The sequence below is a fragment of the Corella eumyota genome, chromosome 3, assembly GCF_963082875.1.
Source record: "Corella eumyota chromosome 3, kaCorEumy4.1, whole genome shotgun sequence".
NCBI classification, from domain to species: domain Eukaryota; kingdom Metazoa; phylum Chordata; class Ascidiacea; order Phlebobranchia; family Corellidae; genus Corella; species Corella eumyota.
The window spans coordinates 6,986,359-7,001,678 of NC_137492.1; the positions used below are offsets into that span (position 1 = coordinate 6,986,359).

The window sequence follows — 15,320 nt, forward strand, 5'->3', positions numbered from 1 at the left end:
AATTTCCTAAATTAGTGTTTTTAGCAACGTACAATTAAGTTATATTATCAGTAATTAGTCTAAGTCGTTTAATACAATGAAGGTGTATAACTCTAAATGTTTTAAACAAAATCACTATCACAGGTTACTTTAAGCTTTATGTGCATATAAGCTTAGCTTGTACACAATGCTATGTTATAAGATGTAGGCAGAAATTAACTTGTGTTTGTATAGTGTCAAAATTATTTGTATAGCGTTAGTTTCTAAGCCTAGGTTATAAAAAATGTTAACAAAAATTAATTTAATACGAATTTTTTTCGGTTTTTGTGTGTTACTCGGCTTTGGAAAACTAATTCAACTGCTTCAAGGTAAAACAGAAAGTCCAATAGACCCGAAACTATACCTGGAAAAATTTGACGTCGAATTTTACACAGAACTTCTACATAATAAAGACTTCAGAAAACCGAAATACAAACTCGGCAAAGCAAATATGAATAGCACTTTTACAATAGCAATAATACATCATTCGGAAAATGGCCCGATATACTTATATGAAACCATTCATAATTTTTTGTCAAAGGCATCTTTCGACGATAAGAGAATTACGACGTTTGTTGTATACATCGCTGAAACAAATTTTACATATATAAGAAATGTCGGAAATAAGTTAAAGAGAAACTTTCCAACAGAATTCAAACTGGGAACCATAGAGGTGAAAATTACTAAAAATTCTAATATACAAAAATTTGCAACTCAAAACAAAAATCTATAAATTTTTAAATAAAAAAAATAAAAAATTATGACATCAACTTTTTAATGATGTCATCATTCAGGTGATCAGTGAACCATATCGTATCCTGCCAGGTTGGAGAAACCAAGTAAAAAGAATGTTTCGGAAGACGATAGGACAGTCGGTCGTGTTCGGCAAATTTAATCTCGACTTCCAGTTTTTAGCTACCTACGTCATCACGACCTTTGACCCCGCCTACGTCCTTTTTATTGACGATGACGTCATAGTGGCGGATGAATACGAGAAAAAAATATTTAAAGTAAGTTTTTTTTTCAAATTTTTTTTAAATTAATTTTTCATTTAACATTTTTATTTTTAAGATTGTAAACTTAAAACCCACTCAAACATGGAGTCACTTGATTTTTCCATACCACAACAAACCGAATGAGCAAGCTATATTATTCCACGGGTCCTCCATTAAAAATTTTTCGCAGTTCTTGCTTCTTTTTTGGGACACAAAAATGTTAAAATACTTGTTGAAAGAATTTGTCCGGACTCGAAATTGCGGAGGCGACGATTCAAAAATAATTTGCGACCATAAAGAGTTGGAAAAAACAATAGATGGACCAAAAGGCGTTTTTATAAAAAATACTTATTTATAAAAAAAAATCTGTATATACGTTATTTAATACGAGGTCGAAAATAAGCTTGTTTAACTACCTGAAAAAACTTTTAAAATGTTATGGCTAAATAAATATATGCAATTTATAAGCAATTTCTTATACTGCCATCAGTTTACAATTTTTTTTATATTTATTTATCCTCGATGTGAGAAGGTCGACTTCACGACCTAAACATAGAGTATCAGTTACTTCAACCCAGTCTTGAGTACATGGTCTGAATTAAAAAAACAACAAATTAATTCGTTTACTTTTAGTTTGCAACACAATTTAATTGCTTACCAAACCAAAAAAATATAATACATAATAATATTACAACGTAAAACTGCATAATAGTATAGAAATATTGCATACAAAAACAGTGCTACAATAGATTTAAAATAAAGAACAACTTTTACGAGAAAAAATATAAAATAAAAACTTTAGAAAAAAAGGTGTAATGGCTATATTTTTAAACCACTTTTACAAGTTTAAAGTATGATTTAAAGTAAAAAGGCGTTTAAAAATTGAGCTTATTTTTAAATTAAAATATTCGAAAAAAAATCAAAAATATAGAATCTGAAGGCACTTTTATATCTTATTAACACAAATTAAATATTTAAAACAAAAATCTAAAAGTCTTGAATAATTTAAAAATAAAAAATTCCCCCAAAAACCTTATGTGTAAATATTTTCCGTAGTATTACCAGGGTGAAGAAATAAAGAAGTATCGGTTAATTGAATCGTATCATCCCCCCTTCGCCAGAAATACATCCCAGGCATATTAAGTCTATGTCGATATCTAAAATACAAACATATAAAAAAATTTAAAAAAAAAATTCTGCAACTTTTTTACATACAATTGTTGCGAAAAATTGTTGTAATTTTTTTTTTTAATTGTAAAAATTTAACATTTATGACATTTAAGTTACTTTTTTTTTAATTTCTATTTTTTTAATATTGTAGAATTTTTTTTTATATTTATCCACGATGTAGGAAAGTCGAATGCCCGACTTAAACATAGAGTAACATCAGTTACTCAGTCCCAGTCTCGAGTTGTCTGTGGCAGTTTGGGATATTATAGATTATAATTGCCCAATAATTATACTGCTGATTAAGTGCTGGCTCAGCAGGTGTTCATACCGTTTATAGCACCTTAGTCAAAAGCGCTACAACATGGGGTCAGTGGGGATTGAACCCACGACCCTATGTGTGGTGTAGCAAGCATTTTTACCACTACACCACGCTGCCGGTTTAATAACCAAAACATGTTTTTGACTATGACCTTAGTTTAAATGTTTTCTAGGATGTTTTTTACTGTATTGTTTAAAAATCGTATTTTTTATGCAAACACAATTTACTTACTTTACTATTGCAAATATAATCACACCAACAAGAAATAATACAACGATGACAATAAATGCAATCAAAGCTCCAGACAATTTTTTGCTTGATCTTCTGTGAACGACTACAAAAAAAATAGTAAAAAAATGAATTCTGACCATAAAAAAATTTGTAAAATAAAATAAGTATAAATGAGCTACTAATATAATTCACAAGCATTAAAGAAAATAATATTTAAAAATGCTGCTTAAAAAAAACATGCCAATTTTTATTTCAAATTTCGCTTTTGATGTATATCCGTTTTTAAATTAAAATATAACTCAGCAAATTCTTTAAAACTTTGTTTTTTTTTTGCAACAAAGCATAAATAATTATAAATTAACAAAATATTTTTCAGGCTGCGTATTAAGTTAGCACCCATGCCAACTTACTGGTAGTATTACTAATGCTTAAACTTGGGCTAGTTATTGGGGGATATGTTTTTGTCTTATAAGTAGTAGAAGTAGTAGTAGCTAAAATGATATTATGTTTAATTTATAAGCAGTTTTTTGACATTTTTATTCCAAATCGTAAGTTAGAGGCTTAGTAACAAATACTATGTTCATTTGGAGCAGATGAATAATCAGGTTATATTGGTAGATCAATTATGTCGAAAAATGGTATTAACTACAAAAGATTAGGTTAAGAGAAAAAATTACCTTATGTTTAGATTAAATGCTAGTATTTTTATAAAAGAAAATTTACATTTAACAACTTTGTTTAATTTAAATTTAGGCTTACTTGGTGAGTTAACAGTTGTGGTGGTTTGAACAAAGGGACAAGATATATCTGAATACGTCACCCAATCTTTTGTGATGTCACACATATACTAAAAAAAAGAAATTTTACATAATAAAATAAGCTAAAAAAAATTCCTAATTATGAGAATATTTAAACTAAAAGATTTTAAATTTTAAGCGATTTAATATTATTTTTTAATTACCTCAAATACAATATGATCTGCCCCTGGGCACGAAACATTTAGTTTTGATCCGTACAAGTTACCGCAAGATGGTGTTGTTCTTATTGAGCCAGTAGGTATACTTACGCTGTCGAAACTAGGACACGTAACAGCTAAAAAAAATTAAAAAATTCTAACAAAACATGTAAGTACTAAAAAAAGCTAAAGAGTCCGGTTGTTTGGTATAGTATAATAACCGGCAGTGGTAAGAACGCTTGCAAAACCACACATGAGGTCGTGGGTTCAATTCCTACTGGTCTCATGCTGTAGCGCCCTTGAGTAAGGCGCTATAAACGGGATGAACTTCTGCTGAGCCAGCACTTAATCAGCAGCATAATTATTGGGCAATTATAACTTATAATATCCCCGACTGCCACAAGCAACTCGAGACTGGGTCGGAGTAACTGATGTTACTCTATATTTAAGTCTCGCATTCGACTTTCCCACATCGAAGATAAAGATATATACAAAAAAAATATTGTTGGCATCGGATTACGAGCCAAAAGGTTTTGTGTTCGAACCTTACCAGCACCACACTATTCACCATTAAGCCTAAAGTTTGAGAAAAACTCAAACACGTTGAAAATTACCCCCAGTTAAAACTTAAAAACCCAACACTATGGGCTGTTAAAAAAAGAATTAAGCCCAGGAGTTTATAAGGTTATACCCAGCAAAATATTTACTTTGTAATACATTACACAATTACACATACAACTTATGGGTTATAGATAATGAATGAAACTATAACATACCTGTTGAAAATACAATGTAATTACAAAAAGCTGTATTTCCGCTTAAATCTGTGGCCGTAAAATGAAAAATCCTTGGCCTGGATGGTGCAATTTGGTAAGTAGGTTGTATCTTAAACTTTTCAACAAAAAGTTGAAAATAAAATTTAAAATAATAAATAAGTTTAAAATTTTTTTTTTTTTTTATCAATAAGGATAGAAATCAAATAAAAACTTACTAACGACTTTACGGAAACTTTTCCCGAATCGTCGGTAGCGTTCGGTTGAACCAACCGATAGGTGGCGGTATCGGAACATTCGTCGACCGTGAGAAATACTGTACCGGAAGGGCATGAGGAACCGAAAGATGGGGGCGTGACGTCTCCTGTAATGACGTCATAACTGATTTTTTTTAAATGCATCACATGCAAACATAGTTAAATAAAATTAATTTATTTTAGAAATTGTTTTTTTTTTTTTTTTTTTTTTACCGTCTGGGTGGGTTTGTATGCATGAGTTATTCGAACTCTCATAAACGTAATTATCTCCGCATATGCACCGGGGTGTGTAGCTAGCGGTTGGAAAACAAATTTGGGGGCAGCCACCTCTATTTGCTGTACAAATATTTTTGTCTAAAAAAAAAAAAAATGGTGATATATTATTTTATTTTTTCGAATAAAAAAAAAATCGTTTTTTTTAATAATCTAATTTTTTAAATGAGTTGTGTTGTTTAAATTTTTTGTTTTTATTTATTTATTTATTTTTTTTGATTTATCAAAAATTTTTTCTACCGAATTCATGATTATCCGAAGAAAATGTTCTTATTCCCTTTAGGCGGAAGAATACCTTGGGTCCGTAAGGCTGAACTGCCGATGAACCTGCGACGTCGTTCATGACGTCCTTAACCGAAACACGTTGAACGAATTTTTGAAGATGATCAATCAAATAGAGATTTCCAGAAAGGTAGGAAAGGCTCTCAAGAAGCGCCTTAAACAAATTTAAAAAAATAAAGAAAAAATTAATAAAAGAATCAAAAAAAATTAATAAAAAACAAAATAAAAAAGAATTTAATAAAAAAAAAGTTAAAAAAATTAATTTCAAAAAAAATAAATAAAAATGACTGTTGCTATTTTAACAACTTAACAGCACCATATTTGTAACTGATTAATATTTAAAAAATGTAAAAAATAAAATACATACGTTTGATGACGTCACGAAGTATATTCCTTGTTCTTTTGTGTTCATGTTCATCCAACCTATTTTACCTGTCCTATACTCAGTCCAGTACAGAAAGTTGTCTAAAAAATATAATTTTTTTCAGTTTAATATAAAAATATGTAACCCTAGTATTTATACCCCAGTCCTAACTCGATATTTACTATTATTATTATTTAATAATCTGTATAGAAAATGCTATATTGTCCTTTTTACATTTACGATTCTCAACAAAGCTGTCAATATTTTTCTTTTTCAAACAATTCAAAAAATATGGATAAGTTTACTTTCGTAGTCGATAGTTACTCCGTTCGGATAAGTTGACCCGTCAACCCAGACTGTTCTATTACCGCCGTCCAAATCTACCGACTCAATAGCGCCCACTAACGGACCGTTTGCGTCGACTTGGCCCCAGTCGGACCAAAACACTTTTCTTCAAAATCACAATTTTTATTATTTAAATAAAAAAAAAAAAATAACGGTTGCTTTGTACTTAACAGTTCCCCAAAAAAAATTCACAATACTGGTAAAATTAGACCAATTTTTACATCAAAAGTTATGCATTACAAAGCGGTCAGCAAAATTCGATACTTACCCTAGCCTGCTACTGACATATATCTCTAACACCGTATAGATGTTATGAACTTGCAGCGTGCTAGTCACGTTTCTAAGTTCTAGTGACGTCACGACAATTGAATCGATGACGGTGTTTGCGTAGTAAAGGTTGCGCGAAGAATGGTCGATAGCAAACGACACGGCTAAAAAAAAAAATAAATAAATAAATAAAAAATTAACTAAAAATCTTGTAATAAAATGATTGCAAGTTTTACCATGGACGTTGTATGCAAAAGCTTCTTGATTAGATCCATTTAATAAGCTTTTATAAATTATATCAGCTTTACTGTCAAGCCAGTAAACAGTTTTAGTTATTGGGTCGTAGTCTATCGCTTCTACGTGACCAATATTTGGTATAGGAAGACTAGTATATTCTGATGGGTTAGACAGCAAAATCTAAAAAAGTGTTTTTGAAGGGGTAATATAAAATTTATAAAACAAATTTATTGGTTGGCAGTTTACCACTTGAAAATTGCAGCTAGAAATATGGTCGCATTACACAAAGATTTTCTAAAAAAAAATTTTTTTCAATATAATCACAAATTTTACTGGTGATTTTCTTTTTTTTTAAAAGGACATTTTAACTTACTTTTGTTGTTTGCCATTTAAAATAACACAACAATGTATAGTGTACAGTTGCCAAATTTTGCGCACCACAAAATCTGATTTTATAATGATTTTTAGCTTTCTAAATTTTTATTTCGTTTTAATAATTGCCATTAAATTAAACCTTAAAATACCTGATATATTGCAATACCTGATATATTTTTTCGTGGGCCGAATCTATTAGCAAAGCAAAGTTGTCCTCGAATATATCAGTTTTACACGAGTTACCATCGTTACTAAGATACGAGCCGAAAGAACATGCACAAGTAAAACTATCTCCATCTCCTGGTATGCAGATTTCTTGGCATGAGTGACTAACACATGGATCTAAAATTAATGATAAAAAATTTAGGAAGACAAAATTATAAAAGTGCTAAACCATATTGCAAACAATTTATTGCGCAAACTTTTTTTTACATTTATTTATCCATGATGTAAGAAGGTCGACTTCACGGCCTAAACATAAAGTAACATCAGTTACCTCGAGCAAGTCTCGAGTTGCCTTTGGCAGTTCGGGTAAATATGGATCATAACTGCCCGATAATTATAAACTGCTGGTTAAGGGTTGGCTTAGTAGGAGTTTATACCGTTGATAGACCTTAATAAAGGGCGCTACAGCATAAAAGCAATGTGGATCGAACCCAGGACCTCAAGTATTATGTCTTTTTATTGTAATAGTAAATTCATTTGTACTTTATACAAGGCTACAGAAAAACCGTTTTAATTTAAATTATTTCATTAAGTTAAGCACAAAAAACAACTATTATAAGCCTAAGCATAAAGTAACTTTATTTATAGTCAAGCCTATAGTTGCTTTATCTTTTTTGTCAGGATACCAGTCTAAAATACAACAATTTTATTAAATTAAAAAAAAAAATTTAGAAAATATTTTTACTAACCGTTAGATTGTTCTTTATTTAAGGGCTGCAAATATTCGCTGTAAATAACAACAGATCTAGGATGTTGATTTCTGCTGAGGCTAAATTGATATATTCGGGATGAACTTGTTTTATTCAGAACAAAAACAGATTGCTGTAGCTTATCACAAACATAAATGTAATTCTACAAAAAAAAAATATATATATATCTTAATAAGACTAAAATCTAATTATTAAAATGTGTAAAGATTAAAATATTAAAACTTCTATTAAGCAACCTATTACCTTATAGGTGGTCATAGAAACATACACCGAAGATTCGGAAAGGTAAACAGTGTTTACCGTTTCGGGAGAGTCTAGCGCGAAATATCTAACTCTACTATCAGTTGTTGAAGTCGTAGCGGTGGATCTTAATCGTTCGGTCCAGTATAATCTATAGAAAACATTGACATGTATTAGTAAAACTAGTTTCACTATGAAAGATTATTGTTAAGTTTCTGGGTCGATTGGCAACAATATTTTAAGCTTTTTTAAAAGAAAACAAGTTGGATAAATTGGAAAGGCGCCGAATTTAAGCTACTGACTATTACAATATTAGGGTTTAGTAAATCAGTAAAATTACTTGTTCTTGTTAAAAAAATTCTAAAGTTACCAAGCAATATTAACACCTGTTCCCGATAATTTACAACATTTTATAGGCTAGAATGAATAGTTATAGTTTTTTCCCATTAAAAATTAAAAAAAAAAGTTTATTAACAAAAAAACAATTATTCACTTTACTGGTTTAATAATAAACTGTAATAGACAATCAAAGGCCTAATCGAAACAAAACACGTTCAAAAAACATGTAAAAAAAAACTATTTTAAACTCTAAAGGAAACTAGATAAATTATAAAATACATTAAACGTCTAATTATAGTAAAAGACTAATAAACATGCTGCCTATAACGTTTGTGTGATCAGAGTAATTCATTAAAAACGTAAAACAAGCTAAAAATGTTACATTTAAATATACCTTCCATCGTTGACGTCTAATGATAGAGCATCTATTGATGAAATATCAGTAAAAACATGAATTGTTTTGATGTTATTGCCGCCCATATCACACTGCATTAAACGGCACTCTGTGTCGCCCACCTCCGACCAAAAAACTTTCCTTTGAAAAAAATAAATAACATAATTCGAAGTGTGCAAAAGTTTTTTTTATATTTATTTATCTTTGATGTGGGAGGGACTTCACGACCCAAACATAGAGTAACATTTGTTACCCCACCCAGTCTCGAGTTTCCATTGGCAGTTTAGGCTATTATAAATTATAACTTGCAGGTTAAGTGTTGGTCCAGAAGGAGTTTAAACCGTTTATAACGCCTCACTTAAAAGCGCAACAGCATGAAAGCAATGAAAATCGAACCCGAAATAAGTGCTACGTTAGCTAATCTTTGCTATTTTTAAATTTTTAAAGGTACCTTGCTACAGAATCAACCGCAATACGGGCTGGCACTTTGCTTGTAACATTCGCAATGTTTATGTAGTAAGTGAACGTGTTTTCAGCCACCATAACCCAGTGTTGACTGGTATCCACCCAATACACGTTACCAGTATACCAATCTACCGACACACCGTCGATGCCATAGCTAAGCCCTTGGAATACTGATTTATGCTCATGAGTCTGTAATAAATAAAAACGAAAATTTGTTAGTGTTGATTTTGCCATTTAAAATGTGGTTTCACAAATAGCTTACTAAGGATTATACGTTCATGACTGAATAGTTTCCTTGTTTAGCGTTTTGTTAGTATAACAGGATTTTTCTGAAACTGATAACTTTTTAATTTGATATTTCTTTTTAAGTTTACTTCCTTATTACCACTTTTTAATAGTAATAGATGTTTATTTTTAAAACCGTTCTAACATTAAACTAATTAATCGTTAAATTGACCAAATGCATCTCCATACTAGGCAATATTTTGTTAAAAGAGTGGTACGTTAAAGCTATAGCCTACTATGTAACATTTTAAGCCAAAATTTAAAAAACGTAAAACCCAAATTTCCTTAAGGCAAAAAGCACAAGCGCAGAGCCTACTCCGCTTGATTATGTAGTTTAAAATGCAAAATGCCATAGTTTAAAAAAAACATAGTTTAAAATTCGAAAGCCTTTTTGTTTTAATTCCTTTTTAAAAAAAATTATTTATAAGTTATGTAATTTATAACTTTTACATACCTTAACGTTGTATACACCAATAAAATTAGCGTAGTAGTCTGTATAATAAACCAACTGCCTGTGATAGTCAGTAGCCATTGCCCAAAACTGAGACGAAGTTTGACCATTCACAGCAATTTTGTTGCCATCATTTAAATTCAATTCCCCGTCGAAATTGTCGGGTTCTAACGAATATATCCTGCTACTAGAAGGCTAAAAATAATTAAATATAAAATATTTATATTTAAACTCTCGTTAGTTTATATTTATTACAATTTTTTACCAGAAATATGAAAATTGAAGCAAATCTAACAGCTAGATAAAGTCGGTTAATAGGGGTTTGCAAAGTGGTTGTTACAACTCCTGTTGTTGTTGTAGGTGTTGCTGTTGTTGTTGATGTTGTTGTTGTATTGCTTTGTCCTAGGATTGTTGTTGTTGTTGTTGTTGTTGCTGTTATGTTAGAAGCTACTTCCGGTGGATTTGTTGTGTCTTCTGTAGTTGCTGCAGGTGGCAATATTGTTGTGTTGTTGTTGGTTACGTTTGTGGCAATTGTTGTCGCAGATGTAACTTCCTAAAAAAAACGGGTTAACCTATTGACTATTGTAATGAGTTTTGGTAAAATAACGGGGTTTTAAAGGCTAAAGTAGCTTTGCTAAACACACAGGCCCTATATTTTTCTAAAAAAAGTATTGTATTAACCAACGTAAATATATATTGGCATTTCTATAAGAAATAGTAATATTAATATTCAATGGGTATATTTAGATAATGTCAGTTTCTACATCAGATAATGTATGACGTTTTAATTCTTCCTATTAACTGCGCAATTCCACTATTGATAAAACAACAAACGTTGTGACTACATAAATTCGGTAATAGTTTGTTTTGTAATTTCCGCTCATCTAAAGCGTATGTTTTGACTGCTTTAACTGAGTCATATGTTATTTTTGGGATAAATATTGATGGCAAACAACCATTAGTTATAATGAAGTAACGTTAGAAATATTCTACTTAATACTTTTACTTACATTTATTAACGTTGCATTTTCAGGGGAACCTGTCAAATTTGTCAACGTAGACGGCGTTGTTATACCTATGTTAAATGAACCGGATAATTAAACTATTTATAACTTTGATGTACAATGTTATAAAGAGAAAGAAAATTCCTATTACATACAGATTACCTGTTGTTTCAGCAGCTGGTTGTGTTGTTTGACAAAATATAAGTGGACTTTGATTTAAAAACATCAAAATGAAACTAACTTTTAAAAAATCCATGTCTTATGGTATACCCAACATTAAACACCTATACAATTCTACCAATTTTTGTAAAGTTACATAAAAAAATAGTAAACGTTTAGGTAAAAATACAAAAAAATCGTTTATTTTAATAATTTAAGTTTAACTCGCGCGCCGCAGTGAACGCCACAATCACAATATAACAAAATAAAGCGATAGACCTATACTAACTAAACACCTTGTTTTTTATACGTTAATAACATATGGTTGGGTTCATTAATAAGCCACAAATAGCTCTGTAAAACGCACAATGGATAACGAAATGGCTGGATGTACATGATTAAAATATCACTGTTTAAACAATAACCTTAAAATATCACTGTTTAAACAATAACGAAAAATTCATTTTCTTAAACTGTAACTTAGTTAAAAACATTATTCTAAATAAATTAACTATATAAAGCCTTCTACTACAGCAAACAACACGTGATATTACTAACCCCATGTAATAGAGTAAAAGTTTCATATTAACTAAGCTAAACTGACGTATACTAAATTTACGTGGTATATTAAAATATTAATAAACGTAGGCTATAGCAACTAATGCACCACCGTGTATCCTGTTTTAAAGCCTGTCGTTTCGTATGAACAATAGCGTGAATAATAAGCTAGATTTTACCTTGTATATTAAAATAGCCCAAGTCATAGTAGAAACTATTTAAATCACAAAATATTTGTAATACAAAACTTTAACTATAAAAAAGTGGTATACAAAAACTCTTTAAAACGTTTTTTAATTTTCTAAATTTAGTATAACATTTAAAAGCACTAGTTTAATTACTATTTTAATTACACAACCATTCATTACATTAACTTTTTATTATATGAGTTGCAAAAATGGGTATAACTTCTGTTCTTTTTATTGCCGCCGAATTTTTTAATGTTGTCAATTTAAAATATGTATAAATATTTAAACGAAATCTGTTTGCATACATTTCACAACAAATGCATATACTTACAATTATAGTAATCACATTTTGTTGATTAAGGCTAAAAAAAACGCAAGGTACCCTAAAAAATTAGATGATATTTGTACGGTAAAATATACGATACACAAAATAAATAGCGTTTTGTTTTAAAGTCCCTTTAAAACTATTTAGTTTATTGAAAAACCATTTTGTTTATTGGATCAAAAAAAATTATCAATGGATGAATGGCTGCACTGTAACCACTGTTATACACAATTTGGAAGATCAAACCCAGTAAAGTTTTACATCACAAACTGTGCGCATATATTCTGCGAGAAATGTGAAAAAACAGGTAGGCCAAGGCTACAAATACATAACTTTTCGATCCTACCCTAATTTTATTCTGCAAAGTTAATAGTTTTACATAGGCTATATTTAAAAAACTACCATAGCCCATTGAGCTTCCATAGTAATAGGTTTTGTTTTTTAGCTACTGTGCCAGTTTGTATTGTCTGCAATGAAAGGTGTAAAACAGCTATCCTAAATGAAAAGGTAAAAACATTTTTTTGTATATTTAAATGTCTTCGATGTAGAAGGGTCAACTTTATAACCTAAACATAGAATAACATATTGTGTTATCCTGACCCAGTCTTAGGTTTTCATTGGCATTGTAGAATATTATTGATAATAATTGCCAGATAATTAATCTGTTGCCTTAGCAGAAGTTTATACTGTTTATAGCACCTTACTTAAAAGGCTACAGCATAGAAGCAGTAGGGATCAAACCCAGGACCTAATCAAACCAAGTATTCTAATCACCATACCATGCTGCCAGTACCTAAAAGTAAAAAAAATCATTTTTTCATTACTATATGCTTATGCTTAGTTACCCTTTAATAATCAAAAGCCTATTTATTATTCAAAATAGAGAATAAGCATTATGTATGTTTTAACATTGTGTAAATATTTTAGTTAGATCCATATGCTGCAACATTTTTTAAACCACCCCAAGAATTAGAGAAAAAGGCTGGAGAGGTATAGTAAAAAAAGCACTTAGATTTTGGACTTATCAAAAATTTGTGATTTTTTTTAAAATAATTAAAGGTAAGACGATTTCAAGAAAACCAAAGACGAAGATTAACAAAAAAATTAATACATAAGGTAACAAAAAAGTTTAAAAGATTAAATTTACCCTTAAAGGAATTTAAAATTAAAGATATAACATTTTGATTAATATTTTTAGCTTGAACAACAAAACCAACTTTTGCAATCTTCAGCAATTTCCATTGAGTATAATCTTTTTTTTTGTATATATCTTTATCCTCGATGTGGGAAGGTCAAATGCATGACCTAAACATAAAGTTACATCAGTTTCTTCGACCTAGTCTCAAGTTGCCTTTACGGTTTGGGATATTATTGATTTTAATTGCCTGCTAATTATAAGCTGCTAATTAAGTGCTAACCAAGTTCATACCGTTTATAGAGCCTTACCCAAGGGCGCTACAGCATAAGAGCAGCGGGGATTGAACCCACAACCTCATGGTGGTGTAGCAAGTGTTTCTTACCACTACACTTCGCCGCTAGCAAATTTTGTTTTTTATAAAAATATATTTTTAGAAAGTTGAAAAAAGACAACGCGAAATTAAAAAGTGAAAATTCAGACATAAGAAGATTTTTGCGACATAATAAAGCTAACCTGAGGTAAATTCTTTCACATATTTTGACTTATAATTTTAAAATAAAAAACTTAACTTTCTATTCAATAAAAAAAATCTAACTGCCGAATCTTTAAAAATAAATTTGTTTTCAGCATTTCTCCGAACAGTTCGTTTTTGATGTGCAACAGCCCAGGTAAAACAAAAAATAAGATTTTTTAGTCTAATTAAAAAAAAAAATTCAATATAACTTAACACCCGAAACCCTCTTTTAAAACCCTCTTTTTTAGAACCATCGCCCAGGGGTACCCCCCGCATTTCACCCCACAATATGATCACCCAAAGTCCTCTGGCCCAAATGCGAATTTCACCCAGCCCCCAAAAAGGGGTATTCCCCAGCCCCCGTAAAAGAATTTCTCCAAGCCCAGCTCCTAACATAGGAAGGCAACAAAAAGCTCAGTTTAGTTCTTCTTCAAGTGCTCCAAACACGTAAACCAAGATTTTTATTTTTAAAATTTAGATTTGTTCAAATCTCTAGTTAAATTAAGTTATTATTTTTTGATTTATATTTTAGACCGAATCAAATTCGAAATGCTGGCAACATGCCTAACAATCAGGTAAGATTTTAAATTAAAAAAATACATTAGTTTTTTTTTTTTAATTAGGAAAAGTTCAAATGTTTATGTTAATAGACACCACAGTGGGGGGATTTTCACAACAAGGGAAAACGAGTTATAATTAGTTCACCACCGGTTGATGGAAGAATCCCATGTCGTAAGTTATTTGCAATTAAAAGGATTATTCTTAGAGGGTAAATCAGTCTCAACAAGTTTAAGGGTTAATCAGCCCTTCAAATTAAGGGTAAATCTGTTTAAAAATTTTGAAATCGGACCTAAAATGTTTGGCATAAATAAGTCTAAAAAAATAGGGGTGAATAAGACCAAAAAAATTGCCGTAATCAGTAAAAAAAATGGGTGAGTCAGACCCCAATGGTTATGGGTAATCAGCCCAAAATTTGGAGGGCACATTAAGAGCTAAATTATCTCAAACTTCTTCCTTAAAATTGGCCAGTATAATGGCCAAGAATATTTTGTTTTAATTTTTAACCTGTTTATGTTAATTAGGTTCACCAAGTGCAAGTCAACTATACAGGCAAGGTTATGTTACTTCAAATGGGATAGTCTCAAAACAAGCAAGGTTAAATATTGTTGTTATATAACATATTAATTAAAGAGTTTGATAACTTGATAAAAATTAGGCCCAATTTTTGCTATCACCATATGCAAGCAGTTAAATTAAAAAAAGAGTTTTATGTTTTAGTGTTCTTGATTTACATTCCTCCCCAAAACCCAAGTTTAAATATCCGCCAACACCAAGTAAGTAAAATATAACTCCACTTTTATGTTGTTGTATGTAAGAATATATACTATACCTAAAAACTCCAATGGCAGCGTGGTGTGGTGGTAAAAACACTTGCTACACCACCACAAGGTCGTGGGTTTAATC

General features: G+C 30.4%; 1 protein-coding gene across 3 annotated transcripts; it reads right to left on the reverse strand.

The window, feature by feature from the left end:
* Nucleotides 1-1,633: 1,633 nt before the first annotated feature.
* LOC145745303 (low-density lipoprotein receptor-related protein 1B-like) lies at nt 1,634-11,270 on the reverse strand. Of its 3 annotated transcripts, none has more exons than XM_082563339.1 (22): nt 11,137-11,270; nt 10,981-11,045; nt 10,236-10,523; nt 9,974-10,165; nt 9,221-9,423; nt 8,770-8,910; nt 8,040-8,187; nt 7,776-7,938; nt 7,028-7,203; nt 6,486-6,666; nt 6,251-6,413; nt 5,943-6,088; nt 5,641-5,738; nt 5,232-5,427; nt 4,932-5,072; nt 4,680-4,825; nt 4,465-4,573; nt 3,695-3,825; nt 3,493-3,580; nt 3,144-3,224; nt 2,734-2,836; nt 1,634-2,170 (listed from the first exon to the last, which is right to left on the reverse strand). In XM_082563339.1, the coding sequence occupies exons 1-22, from the start codon at nt 11,228-11,230 to the stop codon at nt 2,047-2,049; spliced, it is 3,177 nt and encodes a 1,058-aa protein (XP_082419465.1). In that variant the 5' UTR covers nt 11,231-11,270; the 3' UTR covers nt 1,634-2,046. The 3 variants fall into 3 exon arrangements, with proteins under 3 accessions (XP_082419465.1, XP_082419464.1, XP_082419466.1); XM_082563338.1 differs by having other exon boundaries at nt 4,465-4,579; XM_082563340.1 differs by lacking the exon at nt 3,144-3,224 and having other exon boundaries at nt 4,465-4,579.
* Between the last annotated feature and the right edge of the window lie 4,050 nt (nt 11,271-15,320).

Excerpts from the sequence above, each read along its gene's own strand:
- LOC145745303 (XM_082563338.1), bottom strand. The coding sequence starts at position 11,230 with ATGGATTTTTTAAAAGTTAGTTTCATTTTGATGTTTTTAAATCAAAGT. Across the intron at positions 10,166-10,235 it reads CTTCAATTTTCATATTTCTG|CCTTCTAGTAGCAGGATATA; the intron begins GTAAAAAATTGT and ends AATTATTTTTAG. Across the intron at positions 3,826-4,464 it reads TTACATTGTATTTTCAACAG|CTGTTACGTGTCCTAGTTTC; the intron begins GTATGTTATAGT and ends AATTTTTTTTAG.